The sequence below is a fragment of the Neoarius graeffei genome, chromosome 2 (genome assembly GCF_027579695.1).
Source record: "Neoarius graeffei isolate fNeoGra1 chromosome 2, fNeoGra1.pri, whole genome shotgun sequence".
NCBI classification, from domain to species: Eukaryota; Metazoa; Chordata; class Actinopteri; order Siluriformes; family Ariidae; genus Neoarius; species Neoarius graeffei.
Genome location: NC_083570.1, coordinates 70339727 through 70361561, shown reverse-complemented (window position 1 = coordinate 70361561; position 21835 = coordinate 70339727). Strand labels below are relative to the sequence as shown.

The window sequence follows — 21835 nt, the reverse complement described above, 5'->3', positions numbered from 1 at the left end:
TTTAGTGTGTATGCACAGGAGTGTGAAGTTCCCTGGGTCGCTGCTGCATTGCAGATGGGATGCCCAGGGCATGGTAAAGGGCAAGAGGCCGAGTGGAATATTTAACTGCTTTCTGGTCACTGGAGAAGAAAACTACTTAAACAACTTAAGGGTGGAAAAATGCGAAATGCATTAGATGGCTCACCATGCAAGTGGAAACCCCAGTGTGCTAGGCTAGAAAGTGGCTAGAAACTAGTAATATAAGGGAACCACTAAACACTAAAGGAAGCACAAATGTCTTTGAATCTCCTGGGAGCCATTATATTCTTGCCTTGCATCACAAGCAAAAAAAAAAATTAAGCCTGGCTATCTATCTGTCAATCTATTGATCGATCTATCTGCAAAAGTTTTGACACACTCATTCATACTAATATTTATTCTCACTATATTTAGCAGCAAGGTGATGTGTGCATTGTGCTAGGAGGAGAGTTATAGGAAAGCTTTGTTGCTTAGCTTCATCAATGTTTCCACACACTTGCTTGTCCCTGATTCTATAAAGATCATATGTCTTCTACACATGCTAATTAAGCCACCTCGTAAAAATTGTTCTACCAGCACCCAGATCGCTCCTTGCCTGATGTGTGTAGTGCAGCAGGTGGTGGGATTCAGAAGCATGCGCTATAGTTACAATGAATCATGTTAAACACAAAATGAAAAACTTTTTCCAGTTGTTAGTACAAAATAGGATTTTATTTTCTTTCTCTGGTTGTTGGATCGATTTGTCTGCTGAGCAGCTACAAATAATAACTGATGGCTCCCAAGTGTCACAACAGAAAGTTGTTCTCCCTATTGTCACAAGATTGCAAGTTGGAAATCCAATAATGCCACAGCCATCTGCGCAGCAAAAATGGCTGCTCTCTCTGGGTAGGAAGGGGATGATATTTTTTCTCTCTCTCTTTTCTCAATCACAGTGACACAAGACAATCATAGGTGTCTGTGAGCTTTTGTGTGCAAAAGAGTTCAGATCGCGCTTTCCTCCAGTTGTGTTTTACACTGCCCTGTGATGCAGCATATACAGCAGTTTGAAAAGAGGCAATAGTTTTGGCTTTGTGCTTCAGAGGAAGCACACGTTAGCATTCATCCTCCCTGGTTGGTGGCAGTTATATGATTGGATAGTGCTGGCTGGTGGCCGGGAATTGACAGGTGATCAAATTGGGGAGAAAGTGTGTGGGTATTTTTTATCTCATATCATTATCTCTAGTCGCTTTATCCTTCTACAGGGTCGCAGGCAAGCTGGAGCCTATCCCAGCTGACTACGGGCAAAAGGCGGGGTACACCCTGGACAAGTCGCCAGGTCATCACAGGGCTGACACATAGACACAGACAACCATTCACACTCACATTCACACCTACGCTCAATTTAGAGTCACCGGTTAACCTAACCTGCATGTCTTTGGACTGTGGGGGAAACCGGAGCACCCGGAGGAAACCCATGGGGAGAACATGCAAACTCCGCACAGAAAGGCCCTTGCCGGCCACGGGGCCTGAACCCAGACCTTCTTGCTGTGAGGCGACAGCGCTAACCACTACGCCACCGTGCTGCCCCGGTATTTTTAATTTTTTTTAAAAAGTACTCCGTCTCAGGATTTGTCCACCTCTGATTTTTAAAACCAGGGGAACAGTAGTGAGAAGATTACAGTACTGCAAAAGAAACCTTTATCACATGTACACTCAAGCACAGAGAAATTCCTCCTCTGCATTTAACCCATCTGAAACAGTGAACACACGCAAGTGAGCAATGAGCACACACACATACCCAGAGTAGTGGGCAGCTATGCTACAGCTCCTGGGGAGCAGTTGGGGGTTCGGTGCCTTGCTCAGGGGCATTTCAACCACGATGGAGGGAGGGGAAAGTGCTGTTTATTCACCCAACTCCCCTCACATTTTTCCTGCCAGTCTTGGGAATCGAGCTGCTTCTGTACCCTTCAGGCCCCCCAAAAAAGCTATCTGGGTTAGTGAATAAGAGGGTTTTGGTGTGTCGTCAGTTATCGCACACTGTTTGAAATGTCTTAAGACATGATGCTAAAATGATCTGATTTGTTCTCTAACAGGAGAAGATGAAGAGCAAGAATAAGCTTGTCCCACGGTTGCTGGGAATAACCAAAGAGTCTGTGATGCGGGTGGACGAGAGGACCAAAGACGTAGTGCAGGAGTGGCCCTTAACCACAGTGAAGAGATGGGCAGCATCCCCCAAGAGTTTCACATTGGTATGCAAGTCTGCACTGAACTTGCTTGTCCTCCAAGCACTGCTATTGGGCTGCTGCTTCTTCCTTTAAATTCTCATTTAAAATTCCTCTGCGTGTATGGTTTGGATTATTTCCTAACTCTAGCATTCTACTGATAAAACTTCACTCAAATGATATTTGTGTGTTATAAAATTAGTAGTCAGTGCAAATTTCCAGATTTTCTCCAAGGCATGTTTGGCCTCGCATTTAAATTGAATGCATTGTTGCGCACTGGCCAAGGTTTCCAGTTCGCTGAAATGAGTCTCAAACAATGATCACGTTGAGCTGAAGGTCAAATTATAGGGTGCAAGGAAAGGTCCTGAAGCTCTGGCCTTCAAGTGTCCTTTATAAAGGTTTAAAAAAAAAAAAAACCACAATTGCATAGATTGTTAGAAAGCTGACCTCGTCTATATATTCTCACAGCATAGTATTCAAAGTGCACCAAGTATATAGGATTATATAATTATGTACTATGTATTCGGGTTTTGCTACTTAATAAAGCACAAGTGTGAGAGAAATAAGAACTAGAATTATCATTGCTTTGTGTGCTAAATCCTCCTATATACATATACAAGATGATGTGTATAAGGTGTGCTATAAATGTTTAGGATGCACTACATGGTCTTTATCTTGACTTTATTAGTCGGAGTTAATGTGTGTGCTTCCTGCAGGATTTTGGTGAATACCAAGAAAGCTACTATTCTGTTCAGACGACAGAAGGAGAGCAAATCTCCCAACTTATTGCAGGATACATAGACATCATCCTTAAAAAGGTAAGTACACGAAGCTTTCCGCCATGTTTCTCAGACCCTGTAAGCTACAGCCACAAGCTACATGTGTGACTCATGCTGATTTGGGTCTTTACAGAAACAGAGCAAGGACCGCTTTGGTTTGGATGGGGATGAAGAGTCCACCATGCTAGAAGAATCGGTTTCACCAAAGAAGTATGCGTTCTTTTAATATTATATGATAAGCATTTGATTTGCTTTAATAGAGAGTTGCTTGTAATGGCTTAAATGTAATAATGTAATGAACATGTGTCGATTATGTTAAGGTGGATGATTTGAAATCAGACAGAAGCGTTCCAGTGATGGTGTAGAAACTGGCACGCAGCCATGTCTAATCGCACACGAGGGATGTTTTTGCCTTTATCCTGCCCTTGAGAAGGAAGTAGCTCACAGCAATATATTGTGGTGTTATTTCCTTCAAACTGCAAATTCATCAGGATGGCTTCAATTAAGAGATCCAGTTCCTTGAAGCAGAGAGAGAGAGAGTGTGCGTGCGCGTTTCTCGCTTCTCTGCCTCTCCCTGCAGCATGCTTTTTATCCATTCTGGGCTCAGACTCTGACAGAATCAGATCTACAGATGGGCTTGCTCTTTTTTGGTTGTTACAGGAGACTGCATGTTGCATCACTGCCTCGTAGTCCCCTGCGTGAGACGCCAATGCAGCCATGTCTATCCATGTTCGAATCCAAAAATGGAGGCTGCTCACGATGAGCTGTAATTAAGCAATAGAGCCTGGAGTGCCCATTTACAACAGGAGAGACTGCTCTACTGCACATTATTTCTCTATTGCTTTTAAAGTCTGTTTATAATCGTTGCTGCAGTGGTAACACACAAAATGCGTGTTGCACAAAATTAATTAGGTTCAATATATTTTGTGCATTAAAATGTGCATATCTGGTAACATGATGCATGCATGTGTTGCAGGTCTACTATCTTGCAGCAGCAGTTTAACCGCGTGGGCAGAGTGGAACACGGATCAGTGGCACTCCCCGGCATCATGCGCTCGGGCTCCGTTGGCGGGCCGGACACTTTTAACATGGGCACCATGCCTGCTCCGCAGCAGCAGATCACTATGGGGCAGATGCACAGAGGACACATGCCCCCATTGGTGAGATGCTGACACTGTATTAGCACATCTGTACCTCCACACTCCCACATTCGATTTGAATGTCAAATAGTAGGGCGTGTGCATAACCCTGTCTCTTGTACCGTGTGCGCGTCATCAGAGCCTGGCTCAGCAAGCGCTTATGGGCACCATAAACAGCAGCATGCAGGCGGTCCAGCAGGCTCAGGCGGACCTCGGTGAGGTGGACAACCTACCACCACTGGGACAGGACAGGGTGAGTATACACATACTCATCCCTACCTTACCACACTCGTTGATAACTGCCAGTTATTAGTAAACGCACCTGAACAGATTAAATGTATGTGAAATAAATTCAGCTCAGATTTCTTCCTGTAGAGAATTGTATAATGAAATGCAGAGCTTGAATTTTGTATGGTCCACAGTGACGGTATGTGAAAGTCTTTATATGTGTTGAGGCTGTCGGAATGAATTTCACTGTTCAAAACAGGATTTGGATTTCATAAGGTTTACATATTTCACATTTTCATATTGGCCTTCAAAAAGGCAAAAAAGGTCCTTCTGGCTAAATGACCCTTTTGTATTGCTTGATATAGAAGTGCTCTGTAGTTGTAGGAGTAGTAGTAATAAAGAAGAATAAAAGTAGCACATCAATTTTAGGATACTTTTTTTCTTATTTTATTATTGTATGGTCTTTGTAATTAAATTTTTAAAAAGTATGTCTTCTTGATATTAAATTTTAAGTCGAGGGATTTCCAACAGGTGCACTTTTATAGGCTTCACAATGTCAAAGCCAATGTCAGGGGTCTCCACTCTTATCTGCAAAGGGCCAGTGTAACTATAGTTTCCCATTCCAATTGTTCAGCTACTGCTTGAAAAGCAAGCTCAGTTGATTAACCGTGTTTAATCAGGTGTGACTGGTGCTTAGTTGGAAAAACCTGGAGCCACACCAGCTCTTTGTGGATAAGATGAATCCCCTGCTCTATATAAGGGAATAATGGAGAGAATAGGAAGCTATTTGGGGTCTGTCTAACCATGTGGAATTATACCAGTTTGAAAACGATTTAAATATGCGGAGACCTTAATCTTGGGCCTAACAAGTCTAGTCAGCTTTCACACATTTTCAAAACTAAATGTCCCCTGTGTTGCTTGATCTAGGATAAGTGCGCACAAACACACACACAATGAAATATTCTATCCACATTCACTGGATATGAGCAAGCTCATGCTCTGATTGGCTACTCTTCTACTAGGCTATCAGCTCATATACCGTGAGTAGAGAGAAACAAAATGGTGGCGCGTGTTGCTGAACCAACCAAGGACAAAATAAAAACTCTACTCGAAAACAAACCACCCCCCCACCCACCCCCCAAAACACAACACAATATGGAATGAAAGTATTTGATGGTAAGAACGTATCTTTATTTTTCAAGAATTATTATAGCATTTTTCACAAATTTCTACTGTCATTTCATCGGTTTTACATTCTAAGCCGAAATTTTGTCGGATGTTTTGTATAAAGTTTTTATTTATCGAATTTGCAAAAAAAAAAAATGCTCCGTTCCTCAAAATCCAGTGACTGGATAGAATAAAACAGTTATTCCACTCAATCTCTTCGTACATGGCTTATAGCCAACTCGGTATTGCGCGCCTCATTGGCTATCAGCTCAAGTACGACGAGATAGAGTGGAATAACTTAAATATATATCAGTTATTTCGTACCTCATTATTTTCATAATTGTTTTGTGCATTTTGAATTATCAAATAGATAATTAAGCATCAGCAATGCGTAACCATTACTTGAGCTAGATAAAAATGTATTCTTACCCTTTAAACTCCCACTATTTGAATACGTCTCCAAACTACTTCTCCCTCTCATGACTATATCTTTCCTTTTAGTTTCTCTGTAGTTGCTGAATAATTCGTAGTCGTTACTAAATATTCTTTAAGATGAGCAAGTAATACATTTAGAATATATTGGGTTAAACACAAGCTTCTTATGATCCAATATTCCCTCATAATGTTTTACCTTGCTTGGTTTATCTGAAAGTGCATTTGTATAAAGGTCGCCCTGTCTGACGATGTCTAAAATTTATAGTGGCGTTCATATTTTTAAATGCATTCGAATTTGAAGTAATTTAACATTCAGATGCAGTTTTCAAAGGTATTTGGCAGCCCTCGTGTTTTTCAGTCTCTCTTTGTGACTCCTATACTAAATTTATTGCATAGCAGTTTGCTTCTGACTGAGTTTCCTGACTCGGTAATCCTGATGCAGAGCAGACTCACCTCCCTCTGACATGTTGTGAATGTGGAAGCCATGAACTGTTTATTTTATCAAAACTGATAAATCATGCTGATAACAGTGCTGTGATGACATGTAATCTGTCGTGTGGAATACAGCCAATGAAAAGAGTCATGTAAATAATAATGTAATTTTTTTTTTTTGGATTGCTGGTCATTGTCTCACTCCTTTTCTAAAAGGCATCCAGGGTGTGGGTTCAGAATAAAGTGGATGAATCCAAGCACGAAATCCATTCGCAAGTAGACGCCATCACTGCTGGAACCGCGTCCGTAGTCAATCTTACTGCAGGTAAATTTGCACAAGGGACCATAGCAGCTGGTCTGTCCTTTCTTGTTTCTCTCATTTCACCTGTTTGTTTCTGTAGTCAGATGCTTTTAAAATCTGGTACAAACAGCTAGATCATGTTTCTTAATGTTCCTGGATGAATCGAAAATCTTTTTGTTGGGATGCGGAAAACTGCTGGTGATGTAAAACATGAAACTTGCAGCATGAATATCGACACATGCCTTCTTCCAGTCCACATCAAGGACGCCGTCGGGAAGCAGACACTCTTCATTTGCACTAATAAATATTTCTGTTGATGAAGGAATATTATGTGCAGTGTCCTGAAGCTGATCTGTTTGGCATGAGCCTGGGTTTTGGAGGCAGGCCATGTGAGCACAAGCCAGATTTCTGCTAGAGTTAATCTCTGTATGCCATCTGTTTGATAGGCCAAATATCTGCCTGATAGCTTTCAGAAACTTCAACCCCCCCTTTTTTTTTTTTTTTAGCAAAATCCTTATATCTATATCTCTCTTTGTTCTGAAAATGCTTATTATAAATGCATGTTTGAGAAAGTAAAGCTATTCTATGTATTTTTGTGTATATTGGCCGTGTTCACGATATTCTTGCACAGTAATTATGTAATTTGGATACACCTACATGAAAATTTCTAAACTATTACACTAAAGAAATACCCTAGAATTTTTCAAACTAATCTCTAGCCACCCTGTCCATAGTCGATGTGCCATTACTACAGACAAAAGATCCAACGCGTGTTCAGGAAACCGATTTATTCAAAAGCTGCATGTAATGGAAGACTAATGGAAGTTGTCGGGGAAGTTAATATACGTTTATGCAAAACCGGTAGTTTGGTAGAATGATTATTTATTATTATTATTATTATTATTATTATTATTATTTATACCCCCGCTCTAAAGGAGGGGGGTATACTGGTTTACCTCTGTCCATCCGTCTGAAATACCTTTTTTCTCAGCAACCACAAATCATAGCCACTTGGTACCAAACTTCAGCTTGGGGTTCTATACAGTGTATATCGTTTTCAGTTCTGTTGCACATCAACTTCCTGTTTACTGACTGAATGTATTTACGAAACCTATAGCATGGATTTACGAAATTTTCATAACTCTTTTCTCCGCAACTACACATTACAACTGCTTGATATTTGGTACTGAGCTTCAGCTTGGGGTTCTCTACAGTGTACACCGTTTTCAGGTCTGTCGCACATCAACTTCCTGTTTTACTGACAATGTATTTGTGAAACATATAGGGTGGATTTTGACGCTATTTCAAGAAGCAAAATGCTATTTCAAAATGACAGTTTACCAGGATGCTGTTTGAAATCTCTGGGGAGAACACTGCTCTTTACTTACTTGTTTCAGGGTTAATTATTTGTTGAAGTCAACATTCATAAGTGTCCTATTCCTTTGATTGCTTGCATTCTGCTGTCAGTGAGAGTGGGGGGGAATACGTAAGGGAGCAGTAGCTCACAGTTGATCGTTATAAATTTCACAGTTAAAAGGTAGATGTAAAATAATACAAAACAATTAAGAGATGGCTCTACTTTTGAGAGGGAAACCCAGCCACTAGGGTTGCACAAGCCAGTGCATTCTTGGTGCCAATCCCAAGCCTGGATAGATTTCCATAATGGATTGGTTGAGGCCCGGGTTACCAACGACCGCTACCAATACTGTGAGCCAGCAGGGTGCTGGTGGAAACTATGCTTAGAAGATGACAGGATGAGATGGAAACGAATGATCCACTGTGGCAATGCCTACTGAGAGCAGCCGAAATAAGACGACTACTTTTAGAGAGGGAGGAAATTGGGGTTTTGTGTGGTACCATTGTACAACCCCGATTCCAAAAAAGTTGGGACAAAGTACAAATTGTAAATAAAAATGGAATGCAATGATGTGGAAGTTTCAAAATTCCATATTTTACTCAGAATAGAACATAGATGACATATCAAATGTTTAAACTGAGAAAATGTATCATTTAAAGAGAAAAATTAGGTGATTTTAAATTTCATGACAACACCACATCTCAAAAAAGTTGGGACAAGGCCATGTTTACCACTGTGAGACATCCCCTTTTCTCTTTACAACAGTCTGAATACGTCTGGGGACTGAGGAGACAAGTTGCTCAAGTTTAGGGATAGGAATGTTAACCCATTCTTGTCTAATGTAGGATTCTAGTTGCTCAACTGTCTTAGGTCTTTTTTGTCGTATCTTCCGTTTTATGATGCGCCAAATGTTTTCTATGGGTGAAAGATCTGGACTGCAGGCTGGCCAGTTCAGTACCCGGACCCTTCTTCTACGCAGCCATGATGCTGTAATTGATGCAGTATGTGGTTTGGCATTGTCATGTTGGAAAATGCAAGGTCTTCCCTGAAAGAGACGTCGTCTGGATGGGAGCATATGTTGCTCTAGAACCTGGATATACCTTTCAGCATTGATGGTGTCTTTCCAGATGTGTCAGCTGCCCATGCCACACGCACTAATGCAACCCCATACCATTAGAGATGCAGGCTTCTGAACTGAGCGCTGATAACAACTTGGGTCGTCCTTCTCCTCTTTAGTCCGAATGACACGGCGTCCCTGATTTCCATAAAGAACTTCAAATTTTGATTCGTCTGACCACAGAACAGTTTTCCACTTTGCCACAGTCCATTTTAAATGAGCCTTGGCCCAGTGCCTTGGTCTGTGCTTCTGGATCATGTTTAGATACGGCTTCTTCTTTGAACTATAGAGATTTAGCTGGCAACGGCGGATGGCACGGTGAATTGTATTCACAGATAATGTTCTCTGGAAATATTCCTGAGCCCATTTTGTGATTTCCAATACAGAAGCATGCCTGTATGTGATGCAGTGCCGTCTAAGGGCCCGAAGATCACGGGCACCCAGTATGGTTTTCCAGCCTTGACCCTTACGCACAGAGATTCTTCCAGATTCTCTGAATCTTTTGATGATATTATGCACTGTAGATGATGATATGTTCAAACTCTTTGCAATTTTACACTGTCGAACTCCTTTCTGATATTGCTCCACTATTTGTCGGCGCAGAATTAGGGGGATTGGTGATCCTCTTCCCATCTTTACTTCTGAGAGCCGCTGCCACTCCAAGATGCTCTTTTTATACCCAGTCATGTTAATGACCTATTGCCAATTGACCTAATGAGTTGCAATTTGGTCCTCCAGCTGTTCCTTTTTTGTACCTTTAACTTTTCCAGCCTCTTATTGCCCCTGTCCCAACTTTTTTGAGATGTGTTGCTGTCATGAAATTTCAAATGAGCCAATATTTGGCATGAAATTTCAAAATGTCTCACTTTCGACATTTGATATGTTGTCTGTTCTATTGTGAATACAATATCAGTTTTTGAGATTTGTAAATTATTGCATTCCGTTTTTATTTACAATTTGTACTTTGTCCCAACTTTTTTGGAATCGGGGTTGTAGTTATGTGGGTCTGATCATGCATGGACAGTGGTGGAAGAAGTATTCAGATCCTTTACTTAAGTAAAAGTAGCAAGGCTACACTGAAAATACTCCACTACGAGTAAAAGTCCTGCATTCAAAACCTTACTTTAGCAAAAGTATGTGAGTATCATTGGCAAATGTACTTACAATAGCAAAAGTAAAAGTACTCATTCTGCAGTAAAATGGTCCCTGTCTGTGTTTTACTGTTATATATGATGTATTTGGATTAATGTGTGTTTTACATTAACATTTTACTCCTGTAGTTGTTTGTGGTTGAGCTCATTTTAACTACTTTAAGTAGTCTACAGTAATGCATCATATTCTTTAAAATCATCATGCTTGTAGTATTGCCGTCCTGTGGGAATCATGTATCTCTAAAATACATTTTATGAACTCAGAAAAACAGCCTTGTTGTCAGCTTTAAAGGAGATACGCAGAACCTTTATTTTTAAATAAATTTCTGAGTGGATAGTATCTTCATCCTTGACTCGCTTGTATGCTGCATAAATGGGAATTTTTGAGAGTTAAAATCGACCGCAAAGTTGGCATTTGAGCTGCCCCACTGAGCCAGCCAGCCCTGAGTGTGTGACGTCACAGCGGTAACCGGTTTTAAGCCCGAGGCCTTTTCCAGCTATAGACCAAAGTCATAAAAATTTATGGTGAAAGTAAGAAATACCGTTACTGACTTCCTCAACTAAGACCATATTGACTTCATTGATTGTGGATTGACTCTCATTAAAACAGGATAGGTGTTTATAACTTATGCAACATGTACATGCATGCATTTTCACTGATAAAACCTAAAAGTCTAATTAAATAATCAGATGAACTGAGACAATCACATTCTGAAGCAAATTAAATAATCTTACACCGGTAACAAACACACAATACAAGTTACATGTATTAATCTAAATGCAGGTAAACAACATGCCGTTTTTGTTGTTTTGTATCCAAATGAGAGTTGGAGCTTACCCGTCTGTGTTCTCGCTTCTTGAAGGCCATTCTTGTGGCTGATTGTTTTGAAACAATCTGACTTTCAGTTGTTCATTCGCTTCTTCCACATAAGGGAGAGATGGCAGCAATGTCCAGTTTAGAAATAAGACGGCTGCTCCATTACTGAATACTCTGCCATTACTGCTCGGCTCAGGCAATTACTAAAACCCGGGACGGAACGGGATGTCACTGGTTTTAGCAACAACCGCGGGGAGGTCACTGCCCGAGCGATATGTCCTGTCCCGTTCCATCCCGGGTTTTAGCAACAACCCTTGGCTCACTCTGGGAGAACTGGTGCAACTGAACTCCCTTTCCTTTAAAAATAAATAAATAAATCCTTTTCTTGTTTTCTTTTTCTTTAATTGTTGGTACTGCACCCTCTTTCAATACGGACTTGTAGCCAACGCTCCTCAACAGATCAGAGGTCTCGTACGAGTCTTCATTAAAATGTGCAGAGTAGAGGAGAGACCACTTCGTAGGTCCCCAATGTGCCCGTGAACTTCTTGCAAAACGCGTCCAAATCTTTGCAGTTTGAACATTCTTGAGCCATGAATGCAACGTAAATCCACCTTCTGTCATGTTGCTGCACCCACCAGCAACACATCTACGTGGCATGGCGATAAATTAGCTCAAAATGGAGGATCGGAGTCGCAGTCAGCTCTGTGTTTTAGTATAGCGGAAATGGCGATGAGACTGATAGACTTCCTGCTGTGACATTATGGCCGTCAAGGTCATTCACTCAGACCGCTACCTACAGTTGAAACCGTATATTTACATACACTTTAGGAAAAGACACAATCCTTTTTTTTTTTTTTTCTCATAGTCAGACATGAAATCAGACATTCACTTTAACTTTTCCATGTCTGTCTGAATATTTAAAATTATTTCAATGTACTTAATGCCAAATTAATCAGAGAAGGAGTTTTTTATTCAATATTTTAATTGCTTTTATCAAATCAGAAGTTTACATACACTGCAGTTTGTGTGCCTTTAAACAATGTAGGAACACCCAGATGATGATGTCATGTCTTTGGAAGCTTCTGATAGGTTAATTGGCAACATTTGAATTAATTGGAGACACACCTGAGACACACACCTGTGACTGTATTTTAAGGAACACCTCAAACACAGTGCTTCCTTGTACACAACATGGGTAAATCTAAAGAAATTGATCAAGCTCTCAGACTAAGAATGGTTAACTTGCACAAGTCTGGCTCATCTTTGGGGGAAATTTCAAGAAGCCTGAAGATGCCACGGTCTTCAGTTCAAACCATTATACGAAAGTATAAACAATGTGGGAATGTCGAGACATCATACCGCACAGGAAGGAGACGGATTCTGAGTCCCAGAGATGAGCGGGTTCTGGTCATCTGGTCATCGTAAGAACCCAAGAATGAATGCAAAGGACCTCGTGAAGATGATGGCTGAAGCTTGTAAGAGTGTGTCACTGTCCACGGTGAAACGAGTTCTGCACCAACATGGGCCACTCTGCCAGGAGAAAGCCATTACTCCAACACAAACATAAACAGGCCAGATTACAGTTTGCAAATGAACACAGGGGAAAGGATCTCAATTTTTGGAGACATGTCTTGTGGTCGGATGAAACTAAAATTGAGCTGTTTGGCCATAATCAACAATGATATGTTTGGAGAAAAAAAAGGAGACGCTTACAATCCTAACAACACCATACCAACAGTGAAACATGGCGGAGGCAGCATCATGTTGTGGGGTTGTTTTGCTGCAGGAGGTACTGGGGCACTTCACAAAATCAATGGAGTAATGAAGAAGGAACAGTATGTGGAGATACTGAACCAACACCTGAAAGCATCTGCCAGGAAGTTAAAGCTTGGCCGGAAATGGGTCTTCCAAATGGACAATGACCCGAAGCACACCGCCAAACTGGTCAAAAAATGGCTTGATGACAACAAAGTCAATGTTTTGGAGTGGCCATCACAAAGCCCCGACCTCAACCCTATTGAGCATTTGTGGGCAGAGCTGAAATGACATGTGCATGCAAAGCAGCCAAAAAATATGACCCAGTTGTACCAGTTCTGTCAAGAGGAATGGGCCAAAATTCCTGTCAAGTATTGTGCAAAGCTTGTTGAAGGTTATCCAAAACGTTTGACCCAAGTCAGACAGTTTAAGGGCAATTGTACCAAGTACTGATGAAGTGTATGTAAACTTCTGATTTGATAAAAGCAATTAAAATATTGAATAAAAAAAACTCCTTCTCTGATTAATTTGGCATTAAGTACATTGAAATAATTTTAAATATTCAGACAGACATGAAAAAGTTAAAGTGAATGTCTGATTTCATGTCTGACTATGAGAAAAAAAAAAGATTGTGTCTTTTCCTAAAGTGTATGTAAATATACGGTTTCAACTGTATATAAATCACTTTAATCGTAAAAATTGCTATATTAGATTTATTGTTAACGCTTAAAACTATTCTTGTGCCATTTTTGAGGTCTCAAGGCATTTATAAACGAAAGTGAGGCCATGGTTCTGCATATCTCCTTTAACAATGTATTTTCCAGCTAATCCAAGTGTTATTGAATAGTTTATTTACCTTGAGAAGTAGAATAATTTTCTCAAATCCTTAAATGAACACTTTATCCTTCCATTTGTTGCAAACATTCAAATTCAAAATCACCAAATTTGGAAATGGACATGAAGGGTGTGAAAAATTTTAATCTTAATACTAACTGAGTAGCTAAGGCTGTCAGACAAATGTAGTGCAGGAAAAAAAAGTACAATATTGTTCTCCTGAGATGTCGTGAACTAAAAGTATAAAGTTACGTAAAATGGAAATACTCAAAGTACAAGTACCTTGAATATGTACTTTAGTGCAGTGCTTGAGGAAGTGTAATAAGTTACATTCCACAACTGTGCATGGATATTGGACAACCTTTGGGAAAGAATAAGTAACCAGAATTTTATTTACGGCGTTGCTCCAGGTATTACGGCAATTACGGTTTTAAACATGTCAGTCCAGAATCTCCTATCAATGTTTAACTGGTAACTGTGAACGCCATTGTATATGGTTTTATATTATTAGCTCATCTGGCCATAAGGGTGATGAGCTATTGCCATGACATGGCGTCCATCGTCCACAGTTCAGTTAAATCGTATCTCCATCAGTTTTCCATGGATCTCCGTTCCGATTGTTTTGTTTGAAAGAACTCCTCACAAAACTTGGTCATTGTTTTGTCACATTTTTTGCTAACGAGTTAGTAATTAGGCCAAATTAACAAATTTTCCAGGCCTCTCACTAGAATTTTATTTCCGCTCTTTTTTTTCTCATCCAATTCCAATTTTGATCGATGTTTTGGGTAGAGCTTCCCTTGAGGAACAAAACTTGGTCATTTTGTTGTTTTGATTTTCCTGTTGTAAACAATTTGTTTACAACTTTATTTTCAGTTGAATCGTATCGCCTCCCTCTTTTCTCAATGGATTTCAGTTCTGATTGACAAATTCTTTCAAATAAAACATTCTCCACAGTACTTGGTCGTTGTATGGTCAAATTTTTGCTAACAAACTGCTAACTAGGTCACCGTAATGAGTTTTGGGACTTCTCCTTAGAATTGTATCTCCTCTCTCATTTCTCATCCAATTCTAGTTCTGATCAATGTTTTGGGTAGATCTTCCCTTGAGGAACAAAACTTGGTTGTTTGTTGATCTTCCTGTTGTACACAATTTGTTTACAACTTTGTTTACTTTCAGTTGAATCATGTCTCCTCCCTCTATTCTCAGTGGATTTCAGTTCTGATTGTTTTATTTGAAAGAACTAGACCTTGTGCACAACACTTGGTCATTGTATTGTCAATTTTTTGCTAGCAAATTAGTAATTAAGTCAACTTTAACACAATTTATTCCAACTAGAATTGTATCTCCTCTCTCATTTATCATGCAAATTCAGTTCTGGTCAATGTTTTGAGTAGATCTTCCCTTGGAGAACGAAATTTTAGTGCTTTGTCGATTTTCTTGTTGTATCCAATTTGTCGTGGAGGTTGGTCCTCTCTCTCACGTTTTCAGTTCTGTTTGATGTTTTGGTAGTCATGGTTGTTTTGATACCAGGCCAGATGAACTACTACATCCTTGACGTTCTGGTTTTCATACCATCAAGTCCTTGTTTCCTGCAGATATGGGGTGGAGTTACCATGGAAGAGACCACTCCCCTCAGGGTAGAAATGTTTCATCATAATAGTTTTCTGACTGATTGTCTTTATGTATTGATTAGCAGTGACACTTCCCACTAAGGGACAAGTGGACTGAAACCATGTCAGTATATTTCCCCAGACAGCATAACAGAGCCACAGGGTTGTTGTTTTTTGTTTTTTTTTGTTTATGCCCCCTCAATTTGACACCACTGTCTGTATGTTGTAATGACAAGCAGTACAGATGCAGTGGATGGAGATTAAGTTGGAGTAAGTCTTTTAAGTATCATGATCTGTTAAGCAATGGATGTTCTGTAGTTCTGAGAACTAAACTGTCTTTTTATTATTTTTTTCTTTCTTCAGTTTAACCTTGCTACTTTCAGGTTAAAATGACTTGCAGACAATTTCTGTAATATGAAATATAAAAATTATACTGCTTTCTGTCCTTGTCTCTGTCTAAAGGTGACCCTACAGACACTGATTACACAGCTGTAGGCTGTGCCATCACCACCATCTCCTCCAATCTGACGGAGATGTCGAAGGGCGTGAAGCTGCTGGCAGCTCTCATGGAGGATGAGGTGGGCAGTGGGCAGAGGCTAATGGGGGCGGCCAGGACTCTAACAGGGGCAGTATGTGACCTGCTCAGGGCTGTTGAGCCGGCGTCTGGAGAGGTACGTACACACATGCACAGCTAGACAGTGCTCTGTTAGAGTCCAGGCTCAGGTTTGTGACACTACTGTGAATGTTTTAGCCGAGGCAGACGGTGCTGACGGCAGCAGGTAGCATCGGACAGGCTAGTGGGGACCTGCTGCGCCACATCGGAGAGGGAGAGACCGATGAGAGATTCCAGGTGTGTGTATTGGTGGTTGTGTTCAGTGTTCATGCTTATAAATTAGGATGGACACTAACAGAATCAGACGGAGGAACTTTATTGTAACTATTGTTAAGCTGTTCTGATCTCCATCAGTCTCATTTTTCTGACGTTGCAGGACATCATGATGAACCTGGCCAAAGCAGTGGCCAACGCTGCTGCACTGCTGGTGCTGAAGGCGAAGAATGTGGCACAGGTAGCGGAGGACACGGCACTGCAGAACCGTGTGATAACTGCAGCCACACAGTGCGCCCTCTCCACTTCACAGCTAGTTGCCTGCACCAAGGTAAGGTATCATACCACAACTTTTTGTTTGCATGGTTAAAGTCACAAGCCACTGTGAGCAGTCAGGATAGTTGGGTGGATGTGTAGGTGGATGGATAAATTGGTTCCGAGATGAATGACTGATTTTGGTGCATGAATGATGAATGGATGCATGTCCATTCATGTGGAGATGGATAAGTGGATTAATGGACAGATAGTTGCTATGTGGATGGATGGATCGATTGATAGATGGGTGTAAAGGTGAATAGATAAGTGACCTTGCAGACAACAAAACATTGTATTGGTTTATTTGATTTTTAAGCAGTACATTTCTTTTTTTTTTTTCTCCTACAATACTTTTGTATTATGCCTTCCCTGGACAGAAAGACAGCCCTGAATCTCTTTCTGTAATGTCTAACAAGGTTGGAGACGCATGTAGAAGAATCATGGTCCACTCCTTAACTTTAAGATCCTTTACATTATTAGGTTTGTGTTTGGACTTTTCCATTCAATGCAGACTGCAAGTTTACAGTAGGTTTCAAATATAGAGACTGAGGGCTCCATGGTGTTTTGGACATTTGCTTGTAGTATGGCCAACTTTTCTCAAGGAGGTTCCATTTGTGTTTTGCAGTGTTTCCAAACAGCTTATTTATCACGAAACTTGGTTTAGCAGTTAATTTTAAAACTTTTAATTCATAATCAACTCAACTCTCAACGAAATTTTAAAACTGTGATATTAAGGTTCTTTTTTTTCCTATGCGTTACCATCCTCCTCAGTGTGTGGGGGAGACTGTGTATTCATTGTCCAATTCTTGGAAAAACTGTTTCAGACATGCAAAACTTTTAGTTAGGATCCAGTTGTGATTTTAACGACTTGTATATTTTGTGCATGTTTGTGCAGGTCAATAACAGTCTCTTTCTTTTGTATTGAAAGCTCTTTGGTTTTTGCACCGGGAAAGTGATTTTACTCTAAACATAAGTAAACATAAGAGAAATTCTTCCTCATTTTGTTTCAGTAGAAATTTTGAATTATTGTGTGTAATGTTTGTTTTATGCAATCTGTCTTCCTTATTTTATAAGGTATGCCAATTTTTTTGGATTGCACCCTATATGGAGGTGATGGATAGATGGGTGGGTGGATGGCCGGAATGGATGAATGGACGGACAGACGGACGGATGGATAAATATTTGGATGTTTGGCTGTCTGTATGGGTGGATGAATGAGATGGATGGATGGTTGGATGAGGTGGATGGATGGATGGTTGGGTGAGGTGGGCGGGTGGGTGGATGGATGGGTGGGCGGGTGGGTGGATGGATGGATGGTTGGGTTGGGTGGATGGATACAGGGGTGGATATCATGCATTCAACCAGACACATACAGTACATGTATGACTGACCTAGAAATTCCCTTGTTAGAACAGCTGACCCAAACTCGGTGTGCAGTGCATGATTATCTTTACATCTTGATAAATTAAAATGATCTATTGTCATTGATCCAGCAGCTCTCTCTAACAGCAGAAGAATGGCATTAATTCTGTGGGTTTTTTTGTGTTTGCTCAAGGTGGTAAGCCCCACCATCAGCTCACCCGTATGCCAGGAGCAGCTGGTGGAAGCAGGCAGACTGGTGGAGCGCTCAGTGGAGTTGTGTGTTAAAGCATGCCATGCTGCCTCGGACGAGACTGAGCTGCTTCGGCAGGTGAATGCAGCAGCTGGCACGGTCAGCCTGGCACTTAGTGACTTGCTTCAGCATGTGCGCCACTATGCTAGTTGTGGTGAACCCATCGGCCGCTATGACCAGGCCACTGATACCATCATGACCGTCACTGAGAGTATCTTCACGTCTATGGGAGATGCAGGTGAGGCACTGAGACCCTGATATATACAGTATCACAATAACAGTATTTATAATAAGGAATTAAAAAGTAGTATTAGTTATGCAGGATGTAATGATGAGCCAAATCCCAGTGATGAGCCAAATGCTTGGATGATGTTTATAGCAATGGAACGCCCAACACCTGTACAAGTATTAAAGAATTTGATTTGGGGAAATTGTCCAGGTCGTTTTTAACCCCAATTTAGCTTCTAGCAGTTCAAAATATTCCTGAACTGATTCTCGTGGTATGTTTGTTCTGTAAAAATGAGCTACACTAAGTCTTGTAGCAATTTATAGTGTAAACATATCGGTATAGTATAATGAACTTGATTTAAATTTCATTTTCACAGTATGCCATCAGTCGTCATGTCAGGGTAAAGGACCCTGTCTGAATGTGCTTTCTGAAACATATTCTTCCAGATGGTCTGAATTACAGTCAGAAAACAGATTTCATGACTAGAAGGGTTTATTTAAAAAAGGAAATGTAATTGTCTATTGTGATACAATAATACATTGTGGGTCAATGAAATCATTTATTCAGACCTTCCAAGCAAAGCATATCTGTGTTGTGGTTAAAAGGATAAATATTGTTTTAGCTTTTCCATCCTCAGCTTTGCATCACAAAAGAATACATCAGTAACACATTTCCAGTAGAGGCCCTTGTCATTTTCCTTTGAACTCCTTTTTCTTATAATGTACAAAAAGACACGTTTCCTGATGCACGTGCAAGTTTAATTTATTCTACAACCATTTCGGATATAAAGACAGAGTTCCTGCATTTAAAGGCATCGTCACGTCTCTTTCATACGCCAACTGTCTTAAATGGTGATATTAGTACCGACCGATGAATAATGAATACGAATGAGGATAAAGTAGATACTTCTAATCGATCATTAAGTCTTATCTAGTTTTGTTCAAGCCTTCAGTGCTATTGACATTCTTGGTGTGCTTTGAATCTATTTCATCTCTGTAAGATACTGGAGGTTTTCAGGTTGTGGTTTCTATTACCTGACCTCAGGACATGCTCTAATGTGAAGCTGTGTTCTGACTCTAAGCTATTTATTATGGTATGGCCATAAGGCATAAAGCTGAGCAACATCCAGCCTACTTCATACTTGTGGGGTTGTTGGACATGTAAAACCACTACACAGCTCCAGATCTGGTCTCAATCAAGTCAGCTTGCTTTGAAACAATAAGCGAAAACACATGCCATGAATCCTCAAGTCAAACTCAGTCTGGTCACTGGTATTCCAGTCAAACAATTATTGTAAAACTGTGTCCAACCAGCTGAGCACTTCTGCATGGTTTTGAAGTTTAGTATTTAAAGCAGTGGTTTTCTATTTATTTATTTATTGGGGGATTCACAGGCCCCCTCAGTTATAAGATTTCACATTTTTTGTTATTTTACATTTATTTGCGAACATAATCCAACTATTTTTTCATTGTCTAAATGTATACAATAATATTTTAGCTATTTATTGGTGTGTTGTTGTTTTTTTTTTTAATTACAAACTTGGATCAGAAAACGTTGGGATGGGATGGAAAATGCAAATAAAAAAAGAAAGCAGTGATTTTTACTTGGACTTGTATTTCATTGCAGATAGTATGAACCCAAGATATTTAATGTTTTGTCTGGTCAACTTCATTTCATTTGTTAATATCCATCCATTCCTGCATTTCAGGCCTGCAACACATTAAAAAAAAAAAAACTGGGACGGGGGAAATTTAAGTCGAGTAATGAGGTAAAACAAATGATGCGATTTGAAACAGGTGATGTCAACAGGTGATTGTAATCATGATTAGGTACAAAATCAGTATCCAGGAAAGGCCTAGTCTTTTGAGGAGCAAAGATGGGCTAAGGATCAGCAGTTTGTCAAGAAAAGTGTGAGGGAAAATAATTGAAATGTTTAAAAACAGTGTTCCTCAAAGAAAGATATGAAGGGATTTGGATACTTCACCCTCTATGGTGCATAATATTAAACGATTCAAGGAATCTGTAGGAATTTCGGTGCGCAAAGGGCAAGGGCACAAGCCTAAGCAGAACACCTGTGATCTCTGATCCCTCAGGGGCAAGTAGCAAACCTTCACGGGGCAAGTAGCAAACCTTCACGTGGTGCCCCTGTTAATTCGTTCACGGAGACCAATTGCTACACCTCGCTCAAACCCCCTACATCCTTCAGCAGTGGTAAAAGGATAAACCCTTGGCCCCGAAGATGAAGTTCAAGGTAACAAGTTTCAATGCAGAAGGACTGTCTGTGGCAAAGAAAGACTTGCTCACCCAATTGGATACCAATGTACTTTGTCTCCAAGAGACACACAAAACAACCACACCTCCAAAGATCCCGGGCATGCACCTTGTGATATTTCATGGCAGCAGTGTCCACGGAAGCGCCATTTATGTACGAGACAAGACAATCGTAAAGAACTGCTCTGACCACTCTGCTGATGGTTTGGAAATACTCAGAGTTAAGACTGATAAGATAACCATTACATCTGTTTATAAGTTGCCCCCTATCTCGTTCAAGTGGCCCCAAGACCTCCTGACCGATGACAGAGTGCACCTGGTCATCGGGGACTTCAACAGCCACAGTACCAACTGGGGATACAGCAACACCAACAAGGATGGCGAGCTTGTAGAGGAATGGGCTTTGGAAAGGAACCTAGTGCTTCTGAATAGAGCAAAGGATAAACCACTAACCCAGGATAACCATATCCTGAACACTAACCCAGGCAAGACCCAGGTCTGCACCTTCCACCTAAACAACTGAGCTGCATCTAGGAAACTTGGAATCATGTGGGAAGGGAAAGAACTAGAGAACACACCCTACCCAGTGTACCTTGGTGTCACCCTCGATAGGACCTTGTCCTTCAAAGAGCATGTTGCTAAGCTCCGGAGGAAAGTATCCACCTGCAACAACCTTCTTGACAATCTTGCCACCTCCAGATGGGGTACAGACCCCAACACCCTCAAGCAGTCTGTGCTGGCGCTGTGCTATTCAACAGCTTAGTACTGCGTTGCAGTATGGGAGAGGTCAGCCCATGCTTCCAAGATCGACATAGAGCTCAACAGAGCCTCTCGCACCATCACAGGTACCCTGAAAGCTACTCCCTTGCCAGCACTGTACAAACTATCAAGTATTTGCCCACCTGGTATACGCCGAGAAGCTCAAGTGAGAATGGAGCGTGACAAGCAACTGAACGACCCCAGACACCCACTATATGGACATCAGGAGGTCCCCCGATGGCTGAGATCGCGTCACAGCTTCATGACTGTTCAAGGCCTAGGTGTAGTACCACCAAAAACCTTCAAGATGGAGAGGTGGAAGGAGAATGACTCAAACAATGAGTCATTACTCCCCCCCCCCCCCCCCCCCGGAGCAGACCTACCGAGGAGGGTCATGCTCAACAGAGCCAGATGCAAGGTAGCTAGGACTGGTGACAACATGCTGAGATGGGGTAAATCTACAAGTGCAGCCTGTCCCTGTG

The 21835-nt window shown here is 40.9% G+C and overlaps 1 protein-coding gene across 3 annotated transcripts in view; it reads left to right on the top strand.

Moving 5' to 3' along the window:
• Positions 1–21835, top strand: part of tln2b (talin 2b) — a 218981-nt gene that overhangs the window by 126448 nt on the left and 70698 nt on the right. For all 3 annotated transcript variants that reach the window (XM_060914863.1, XM_060914864.1, XM_060914862.1), the window contains 10 exons: positions 2091–2246; positions 2936–3037; positions 3132–3208; positions 3975–4158; positions 4277–4390; positions 6616–6724; positions 15804–16012; positions 16093–16191; positions 16331–16498; positions 18038–18332. In XM_060914863.1, the coding sequence (XP_060770846.1) occupies positions 2091–2246; positions 2936–3037; positions 3132–3208; positions 3975–4158; positions 4277–4390; positions 6616–6724; positions 15804–16012; positions 16093–16191; positions 16331–16498; positions 18038–18332 (1513 nt within the window). The remainder of the gene's footprint in view (positions 1–2090; positions 2247–2935; positions 3038–3131; positions 3209–3974; positions 4159–4276; positions 4391–6615; positions 6725–15803; positions 16013–16092; positions 16192–16330; positions 16499–18037; positions 18333–21835) is intronic.